The sequence below is a fragment of the Rhinopithecus bieti genome, unplaced genomic scaffold (assembly GCF_001698545.2).
Source record: "Rhinopithecus bieti isolate Rb0 unplaced genomic scaffold, ASM169854v2 scaffold_41913, whole genome shotgun sequence".
NCBI lineage: Eukaryota > Metazoa > Chordata > Mammalia > Primates > Cercopithecidae > Rhinopithecus > Rhinopithecus bieti.
In genome coordinates, this window is record NW_016818964.1 from 1,164,741 (window position 1) to 1,175,493 (window position 10,753).

The 10,753-nt window shown below is 48.6% G+C and overlaps 1 protein-coding gene across 2 annotated transcripts in view; it reads left to right on the top strand.

The window, feature by feature from the left end:
* Positions 1-10,753, top strand: part of RIN3 (Ras and Rab interactor 3) — a 185,185-nt gene that overhangs the window by 59,325 nt on the left and 115,107 nt on the right. For both annotated transcript variants that reach the window (XM_017857929.1, XM_017857930.1), the window contains exon 3: positions 5,378-5,495. In XM_017857929.1, the coding sequence (XP_017713418.1) occupies positions 5,378-5,495 (118 nt within the window). The remainder of the gene's footprint in view (positions 1-5,377; positions 5,496-10,753) is intronic.

Genomic DNA, 10,753 nt, shown 5'->3' on the forward strand with positions numbered 1-10,753 from the left:
GTCTAAAGCTTTACTAAAGCTTTAGAGCAAGAACAAAAGGAAGGAAAAGACACTTGGAAGAGGGCCAGGCAGGCGGCTTGAGAGATCTTGTGCACGGTTTGACCTTTGACTGAGGGTTTTCTGTGTTGGCGTGCTTCCGGGGTCTTGCATCCCTTCTCCCCTGAGTCTCGGAGCGGGCTTCTTCCCTCGGGGTGGGCTGTCCACATGTGCAGTGGTCCGCCAGCACTTGGGATGGGCCACATGCACAGTGTGGTTACTGGAGTTGTGCACATGCTCAGTTGAGGCGCTCTTCCTGTACGGGTCCAGTGTTTCTAGAAGGTCCTATACCAGTTATGCTCCGCCATTTTGCCTCTTTAGTGCTCATGCTTGAGCCCACGGGCACAATTTGTGAGATGCTATTGAGAAGATGCTGATCACCAGTTTTCAGGCTTTTTCTATCTCTTGGGGGACTGTATTTCCCTGGTGTGCAAGCTGCAACCAATTATTATTTTAGCGAGACAGCTAACAACCGCCTGCCCATCATTTGATGGTCACCTGACATTCCTGGTTGGGGAGGGGACTCTCCTGCCCTGCTCATGCCTGACTACCTACTGTAACACTTCCCCCTCAAGAGTCTAAGACCCCAATTCCTTGGGGAAAATGGATGGTCAGTCTTTTGTAACTGCTTCCTGCGGTTATAGAAAGGGGCGATGGTGGTTGTTCTGTGGGTCTTGGCCTCTGCTAGCTGTCCAGGCAGGGTGGCTCCGTGGGTTGGTGAAAGTAGTATCTAGCCAGGTCCAAGGGAAATGGGCAGAACTTTGCCTCTGTCATGTCCCACTGATGGGAAGTCTAGTGGTCTCCTGTAGAAGGGTAACTCTTTTTTTTTTTTTTTTTTTTTTGAGATGGAGTCTTGCTCTGTTGCCCAGGCTGGAGTACAGTGGTGCAATCTTGGCTCAGTGCCACCTCTGCCTCCCAGATTGAAGCTATTCTCCTGCCTCAGCTTCCCGAATAGTTGGGATTACAGGCATGCACCACTATACCTGACTAATTTTTGTATTTTTAGTAGAAACGGGGTTTCACCTTGTTGGCCAGGCTGGTCTCGAACTCCTGACCTTAAGTGATCCACCTGCCTCAGCCTCCCAAAGGGCTGGGATTACAGGCATGAGCCACTGTGCCTGGCCAGAAGGGTGACTTTTGAATATTGAGGGGATGGCATCTCTCACTGAGGATCAGCTGGAGACAAATCAGGTTATTAGATGTAGAAGAATGTCAAAACAAAATAAGGGGTGAGGACAGCTCCAAAAATTCCCAAGGTTGGTGACACACCCAAGTAGCTGACATTCCTAGAAGCTGGGTGCATCTTCCTCCCAGCACATCAGTGTGTTCACCAGCCAGAAAGTCCAGATATTTTATTTCAGAGGCATGATTGATTCAATCATTGGCCATGTGATTGAACTCAGTCTCCAGTCCCCTTCTGGAGGCCACACGTCGGGTGGAAGGTTCCAACCCTCTAAGCAAGTGCTTAGTCTTTCTGTGGCCAGCCCTTCCCTTGAATCTAAGGTCCCACCAGGAGTCCCTGTTTAATGGCAGAAACTCAGGTTAGGTCAAAAGGGGCTCATTATGAATAATAAAAAACACTCTCATCTCTCAGGAAATTCCAAGGGTTTTTAAAGCTCTGTGCCAGGATTGGGTACAAAGACTGGCTATGTGTTTCTGTCTTACTATATACCACGCTCACCCCCACACACACTCACGTTCCCTCACACACTCACATTCCCTCAGACACTGCTGGTTCCCATGGGCCTGGTGACCAAGGAGGCAGCTCCACCTTGAACCTCCATAGAGGCAAAGCAACTTCATTTCTTTGAAAGACTCCACATCCTGGGGTCAGTTCAACTTCAGGTGAACGCACTAGTTCAGAGATGCTGCAGCTTCAAGTAGGGTGAGGATTTGGCAGTAGCTGAGGCTTGTCTCTAAGCCTCTGAGCGGAGAGCCAGGCCTGGCAGAGGCATCTAGAGGTAAGCTAATGTCCAGCAGAAACACCTTCCAGGCAGGCACCACCCCCACCCCCGCCATGAAGCAGCGTCGTTTGTCTGGGGTAATACCCGAGGTTCGTTGCCTCACACCAAGGAAATAAAGATCACGGACACGTAAGGAATGAGGTTAAGAGCAGAGGTTTAAAAGATGAAAGAAAGAGAAAAGCTCCTTCCTGCAGATAGAGGGTGTCCCGAACAGGTCTTCCAGTCCGTGGTGCAGTGCAGGAGGTTTTATAGGTGAGCTTGAGGAGGAAGTATCTGATTTACATAGAGTACCAGAGATTGGCTGGACAGGTGTGTCATTTGCATTGCACGAGAAGAAGCTGGCTGCCCCACCCTAATCTTTTCTTATGTAGATGGATTCTCTACCTGGCCGGGGCCATGTTGTCTACTTTTCCACTGTACACGTGGTGACAAAGAAAAGGGAAGATGGAGCCTCCATGTTGAACATACCTGGCTTCCAGATAACCCTTTTCTATTGGCACAGCTGCCGGCATTCACCCGTGCAAGCTTCCAGGTTGCTTGTCTATGTTTGCAGCTTGAGTTTTTCAGACTGTTCTTTGTTAAAGAAGAAATGATTTGGGGCTGCTTTTGATAAAAGGGAAGCTCAGCAGAGGACTCTGTTACCCTCACTATCTGCCTAAATAATTTCTTTTTAGCTCCTGTATCACCAAGAGTACCCCTTCCATGGCTCCCTGTTGCTCCTGGTTCTAATTATCTCTTCATCTTGCTCTGCTGGAGGAGAGGGGCTGCGAAAAACTCATTTCCAAACTCAGTTTGGTAACTAGTGATTCATCGTGCTGCTGCTCTGGAAGGGCCATACACTCTCACGGAGACCAGGATCTTAAGCCGCAGGGCCACCCTCTGTAAGCCAAGTGGAGGCGAAATTGAGCACTCAGGATCTAGAGGCGAAGGTCCTGAGTTTCACGTCTCAGCTCCACCACTTACAACCCTGTGATCATGAGCATTACTTGCCTCTCTCTGCCTCAGTTTCCTCATCTATAAAATGGGGATAACTATAGTGTCTCCCCCATAGGTTTAATGGGAGAATTAAGTGAGATCATAGAATCTAATTAATGCACTAGTATTTGGATTTAGGCCAGACTAGGGAGGCCATTCATCATTAATAGTAATAAGGTTCTAGTATTTTTTTTTAACAATTATATATAACAACTCTAGACTAACAATGATTATGATGATACAGCAATATAGTAATATTAGTAATCAATACAATAGCAGCAGAATTTGGGATATCACCAGAGCAGGGTCAGGACAGAGGACTCCTCAGGAGCCTCCTGTGCTAGGGGCTGTATCCTCGTATTACCAGAAAGAGTTCCCGATCCAGACCCCAAGAGAAGGTTCTTGGATCTGACACAAGAAAGAATTTGGGGTGAGCCCACAGAATAAAGTGAAAGCAAGTTTATTAGAGAAGTGAAGAAGCAAAAGAATGGCTGCTCTGTCCTGGTGCACTGTCTCATACCCACGCTTGACTGGATATGCTTATGGTTGCTTCTTGATTATTTGCTAAACAAAGGGTACATTATTCATGAGTGTTCCAGGAAAGGGGCAGGCAATTCCAGGAACTAAGAGTCCCTCCCCTTTTTAGATATAGGGTAACTTCCTGACGTTGCCATGACATCTATAAACCGTCATGGCGCTGGTGGAAGTGTCTTTTAGCATGCTGATGCATTATAATTAGCACATAATGAGCAGTGAGAATGACCAGAGGTCACTTTGGTCGCCATCTTGGTTTTGGTGGGTTTGGACTGGCTTCTTTACCACATCCTGTTTTATTAGCAGGGTCTTTGTGACCTGTATCTTGTGCCCACCTCCTGTCTCATCCTGTGACTTAGAATGCCCTAACCTCCTGGGAATGCAGCCCAGCAGGTCTCAGCCTTATTTTACCCCGCCCCTATTCAAGATGGGGGTCACTCTGGTTCAAACGGACACTCAGATATCCCAGTGTCCCTGCTCCGCAGCCTTTTTTCAGCAACCTTGGCCAGACACCTAGTTTTCCAAACTCTAACCCAGAAGCTTGGGGCTGGAGTGGGAGAGGCTTAAGCTCCAGGGGTGGGGTCAAGACCAGAGCCAGGAGGGGAAGACACAGACCAAGTCCTTCCCCTATCCAGGGATGCCCCCTCCCCCTTCCTGGGGAAGCTGTGCCACAGGAGGTTGGGGAGATTCCAGAAGGTGTCACCTGGAAAGGAGGGATGAGCTTGCTGGGACCTGCCAAGATTCAAAGGACATTTTAAAACAGCAGAGTCTGTGAAAGGCAGCAGAATCCCGCTCCCCATGTTTGCCCTTGGGACCCTCACTGAAGCAGAACCGTTGCTCAGAGCATGAGAAGGAGAAGCAAGTGTCCGTGAACATGCTGGCTCTGGGTGAGACCTCAGCTAGTGTTTGGTTTCTAGAGTACAGCTGCGTCCTCAGGGCCTAGAGTCATGGTTTTACCAGAAGAGAGTGAACCCACAGCAGAAGCAAGTCTTCCTGCTCAGGACTTGGGGTCTGCATGCAGAAGCCTCGTGGCATGGAGGTCCCAAGCATTGACACCAGTGTCTGGAGGCCAAATCCAGTTCTTCCCTTACAGCTGTGAGACCTTGGCCAGGATCACCTTCCAGAGCACGTCCTGTGGGCCAAGTCCTAACAGGTATTAACTCAGCCAGTCATCACACCAGCTTGAGGAGGGGACATCCTGTTATAATCAGAGAGTACCTCAGTTCCTTCATCTGTAAAATGGGGATAATAATAAAACTCATGGGGTGATGGAGAGGATGGAGCAAGTTACTATATGTGGAGTGTCCTGACAGGTCTTGTCACAGCGAGAGCTCTATATTAAGTATTAGCTATTTTTATTTTTTCAGAGGAAAACAAGGTGTGAATTGACCAATATCTGTGATTGTTTCCAGCAGCCTCCCCCAGAGCATACGTGCTGGGGTGAGAGTTGAAATTCAACCTGACTCCCGTACATTAGAGCTTTTCTGAGTGTAGACTCAGGACCACTCACATAAGAGCCAGCCAATTCCCCCTTACAGAACCAGCATCTCAGGGTGAGGGCATAGGAATCTTAAGACCTCCCCCTACCATGGACTCTGTGCCTCCAATACCCTTACAGAAACATTAATTTCATTGAACCCTTCAGTGGGCAAATGAGAAACTGAGCATGCAGGATCCTACTGTGGACATGGGCCAGGTGACACAAGACTCTTGGGGCAGAACCCCCAGTGTCCCTGAGGTATCCTTGACCTCCCTAGCCTGCCTCCTCATTTCAGGAACCTTCCAGATGACTTCCATCTCATGGTTGTCCTCCTCACCTTCACCCAAATCTTTGATTCACAGAGCTCCCTCCCCTTCTTTGGTTTCAGATGTTCCTGGTCCGCCGGGACAGCAGCTCGAAGCACCTGGTGCTCTGTGTCCACTTTCCTTCCCTGAACAAGAGCTTGGCCGAGGTGCTCGAATACACCATTAAGGAAGAAAAGTCGAGTAAGTACCCGTCTTCTCTGTTTTCACCTTGACCACAGCGGCAGCAGCAGCAGCAGAGAGGCTGCACCTTCTAGCCACAGACTCTCCCATATGCACTGATGGTGTTTAAAATTAGAAGGAGGAAAAGCTTTCAGTCACTGAAGTTACTTAGCCGACTTGTTCTGAACTCAGTTCATCATCCAAAGTCAGTGTGAATTTCTGCTCACCCTCGTCGCAGCTGGTTGGCTTTACATTCTTGTGGCCACAGTGAAGTTTCCTCTTGTTAGCTCAATGCAGGGACACTGGAGAAAGGGAAGAAAAGAAGAAGAAATGTCTGCACCCTTGGGTCCTAGTGTCAGCTCAGCACACACTCAATCCATGATTGCAGCCAAGTCACTTAATCTTTCTGAGCCTCAGTTTTCTCTTCTGTCAAATGCACATAATAGTCACAGAGCTTTTGTGAGGGTCAAACCGACAAACACTTTGAAAGACAAAAATCTGGACCAGACTGGATGGCTCACACCTATAATCCCAACACTTCGGAAGGCAGAGGCCGGAGGATTCCTTGAGCCCGGGATCTGGAGACTAGCCTGGGCAACATAGAAAGACCTCATCTCTACAAAAGATAAAAATAAATAAGCCAGGTGTGATGGCATGCACCTGTGGCCCCAGCTACTTGGGAGGCTGAGGTGAAAGGATGGCTTGAGCCAGGGAGGGTGAGGCTGCAGTGAGCTATAATTATGCCACTGCATTCCATCCTGGGTGACAGAAGGAGATTTAAAAAAAAAAAAAAAGACAGAAATCCTGTGTGTGTGTAGTGCTGCTGGAAGTAGGCATGGGCCTCAGTGGGAAAATGTTTGGGGCCCCCTCCCTGGGGCGGGTTTGTTCTGATAATATGGTGTCACTGGGTTTGGGGCCCTTGTGGACTGCTGGGCACCCATCTGTGCCGGCTTTCCCCTCCTCGCATGGTGCAGCCACTCAATGGGTGCTTCTTCCCCTCTGCCCAGATAGACCCAATTTATCAAGATGGAAATTGCAACAGAGAAAGAGTTTTGATGTACATAAAGCCAACTAAACAGGAGACGGAGTTTTATTATTACTCAAATCAGCCTCCCTGAAAATTTGGAGGCTAGGGTTTTTTAAAGACAGTTTGGCGGGTAGGAGGGGCATGGAGGGGGAAAGCTGATTGGTTGGGTCAGGGACGGACTCACAGGGAGCTGAATCTGTCTTCTTGCACTGAGTCAGTTCCTGGGTGAGGACCACAAGACCAAATGAGCCAGTTTACTGGTCTGGGTGGCAGGCACCAGCGGATCCGTAAGAAAGAATGCAGACTTCAAACACCAGTCTTAGGTTTTATGATAGTAACGTTATCTACAGGAGCAATTGGGGACATTAGTGATCTTGTGGCCTCTGGCTACATGACTCCTGAGCTATAATTTCTTTTTTTCTTTTTTCTTTTTTTTCTTTTTTTTTTTTTTTTTTTGAGACAGAGTTTCGCTCTTGTTGCCTAGGCTGGAGTACAATGGCGTGATCTTGGCTCACCACAACCTCAACCTCCCGGGTTCAAGCGATTCTCCTGCCTCAGCCTCCCAAGTAGCTGGGATTACAGGCATGTGCCACCACACCCAGCTAATTTTTGTATTTTTAGTAGAGATGGAGTTTCTCCACATTGGTCAGGCTGGTCTCGAACTCCCCACCTCAGGTGATCTGCCCACCTTGGCCTCCCTAAGTGCTGGGATTACAGGCTTGAGCCACCGTGTCTGGCCCTGAGCCATAATTTCTAATCTTGTGGCTAATTTGTTAGTTTTTCAAAGGTGGTCTGGTCTCCAGGCAAGGAGGAGGTTTGTTTCAGGGAGAGGCTGTTACCATCTGTTTCAAAGTTAATTCTAAACTAAATTCCTCCCAGAGTTAGTTCGGCCTATGCCCAGGAATGAACAAGGGTAGTTTGGAGGTTAATGGCAAGATGGAATTGGTTAGGTTAGATCTCTTTCATTATCATCATTTCCTCGTCATAATTTTTGCAGAAGCAGTTTCAACGGCTATGCGTATACATGCCAGGCATTCAGATCCAAACAGCCTGTTACAAGAATCTAGAATATTCCAAGCACTGGTTTACATCTCTTGTAAATGGATCCAGGGTGTTGAGGGAAGCCTTTTACCCTCGGCTAGCAGCAGAGTGACAACAGTTAAGAAGACTCATTAAATATTCTCAAGCGTTTGTTTCTCAAGAAACATGTGTGCCTGACACTGGGAAGATGCAAAGATGAAGCAAACAGAGTTCCTGGCCTCAGGGGCCTCCAAATCTGGTTGGAGGGTGGGGACACACTGGCATGGGGGACAGACATCACTTGCTGTGCAGTATAGCAGGCATTACTGCAAAGGGACCTCTGGCTGGGGGCACAGAGGACACAGGTCACTGCGGGAAGGATTCAGGAGGGTGTCAAAAAGGAAGAAGCCTCAGGCAGGGTCCTGAAGGTGAGTATATTAGTTCAATTCAAGGTTAATCTTCGAGCCCTAGAAGTGGACTAGGAAGGGAACGCAGAAGCAGGTTACCTTTCCTGCTATAAGGAGGTCTTTCCGCAGAGACCCAGAGCCCCACAGAATGGATAAAACAAAACTCGCTGGGTGCGGTGGCTCACGCCTGTAATCCCAGCACTTTGGAAGGCAGAGGCGGGCGGATCACGAGGTCAAGAGATCAAGACCATCTTAGCCAACATGGTGAAACACCATCTCTACTAAAAATACAGAAATTAGCTGGGTGTGGTGGCACGCGCCTATAGTTCCAGCTACTTGGGAGGCTGAGGCAGGACAATTACTTGAACCTGGGAGACGGAGGTTGCAGTGAGCTGAGATCGCATTCCTGCACTCCAGCCTGGCGACAGAGCGAGACTCCATCTCAACAACAACAACAAAAAAAACAAAACACAACCCACACATTCATGTGTTCAGCAGAGTTATGGAGTGCCCACTCTGTGCCAGGCACTGTTCACTGCCTCTTGGAGCTCACTTCAGGTGGAGGGAGGGAATGAAGAGTAACCATCCAGGATGACTGGCAGATGGAGAGGTGTGCTATGGGGAACATGTGAGCGTGGATAATTAGCTAGCTACTGCAAGAACCAGCATAATGGCTTAAACCCAGAAGCTGGTTTCCCACTCGCAGGCAAGGTTCCTGGCCAGTGGGGAAGGAACAGGGACCCCAGTGGAAGAAGATGCTCTGTCACCTTCAGCATGCAGCCTCCAGTTTCCTAGGACTGACTCCAAGCCAGTAGGCTGGAAGGGGGAAAGAGCATGGAGAAGGCTTGTGTTGGGGTCTTCCTGCCAAGGCCTAGGAGTGGGTGTGTCACCTGTGCCGCATTCCATTGGCTAGAACTTGGTCACATGATCACAGCTAACTGCAAGGGAAACTGGGTCCAGCCATGTGCCCAGGAAAAAGAACAGCACCTGGGTTTTGAACTGCTAGAAGCCTGATCCATGGGTAGTAAGGATAGTGAGTGTGGGGTTGGGGCAAATCATTTATATAGCAAACTTGATTGACCCCTCCATCCTGTGAAGTCCAGCGCGGAAGAAAATGTGAGGTTCTCAAAGGAGGAGAGTGCTATGGTTTTCCCAGACCAAGTATACAGTACCCTCTGATGACAACAAAAGAGGTAGGGCTCTTTGGGGCATCCACTGCTCTCAAAGAACCTGAGTCCCTTCTCATTTGGCCAGGGCCAGGCCTTCTTAGCAGGTGCCCCTGAGGCCACACAGCCCCTGGGTGTGCTTATGGTCTCCTGGGAGATAGAGAGGACCCTCCCCTATCTATTAGTAGATAACAGATACAAGGAGGGTTCTGACCTGTCTCTTACTAAGAGCAGCCAGACTTTCAGGGACTCGGCTGCCGCCTGCAAATTACCTACAACTTTTAGAAACCCAAGAGCCGGCTGTGCTCTTGAATTTCCACAGGAACATTGGGAAAGTAGCTGAGGTTGGAGGTTACGATGAGCTGAGCTGATCAGCCTGTGCTCTAGGAGCCTGAGGAGGGAGTGTTCTTCACGGGCAGGGTGGCCAGGAAGGCTTCCTGGAGGAAAGGCACATCAGGCTGGATCAGCAGACTGAAAGTTCTGCTGATGTCCTTTGCGCCGTACTGCTTCCCGACCTCCCTGTCCAGCCTCCAGGGTCACCACTCCACTGTCTCTCCAACCCAATGACACCCCTGGCAACCAGGACTTGTATCTGGTTTCATGTCTTATTTCCCATTAGTCACCAATGAAAAACCAAAACTGGATGGTAGTTAAAGCAGTAAAAACAGGATTTGATCAAAACTATTGCAATAAGGACAAAGAGACCTCGGTATAGAACTGGGCTCAACTCCAAATAGAGCATGGTCAGGTGGGGGTTATAGCCAGGAAGCAGGGTGGGGGCAGTGGATGGAAAATCACTAAGGGGAAACATAAGGGGTAGGGAGGATTCTGGTGAAACTGACCCAACAAGATTCTTGCTGAAGGCAGGCAGGGTGAGCACCCAGGGGATGGTGGAGGACGAGGAAACTGATCAGATATCAACAGTGATCAGATATCAAGGGGGAGGGGTTTTTCTAAACCAGCGAAGCAGGATTCTTGCTAAAACTGGATTTTAGGAGGCACAGATGGGCCTAGGAGAAGGTTCAGGAGCCTGACTAAAGTTTGGTCAAGCAAATAATTTTTTCAAGCCTAAGGGACAAATCAGGTCACTCAGAGACAGGCGGCCAGCTTACTTCTATGGGTTCTTTCTTCCTCCCAGGGCCATGTAGCCGAATCTCACTTTCCATTTTTATTTTATTTTATTATTATTTTTATTATACTTTAAGTTCTAGGGTACGTGTACACAACGTGCAGGTTTGTTACATATGTATACATGTGCCATGTTGGTGTGCTGCACCCATTAACTCGTCATTTACATTAGGTATATCTCCTAATGCTATCCCTCCCCCCTACCCCCTCCCCACAATAGGACCTTGTGTGTGATGCTCCCCTTCCTGTGTCCAAGTGATCTCATTGTTCAATTCCCACCTATGAGTGAGAACATGTGGTATTTGGTTTTCTGTTCTTGTGATAATTTGCTGAGAATGATGGTTTCCAGCTGCATCCATGTCCCTACAAGGGACACGAATTCATCCTTTTTTATGGCTGCATAGTATTCCATGGTGTGTATGTGCCACATTTTCTTAATCCAGACTGTCACTGATGGACATTTGGGTTGATTCCAAGTCTTTGCTATTGTGAATAGTGCCACAATAAACATACGTGTGCATGTGTCTTTAT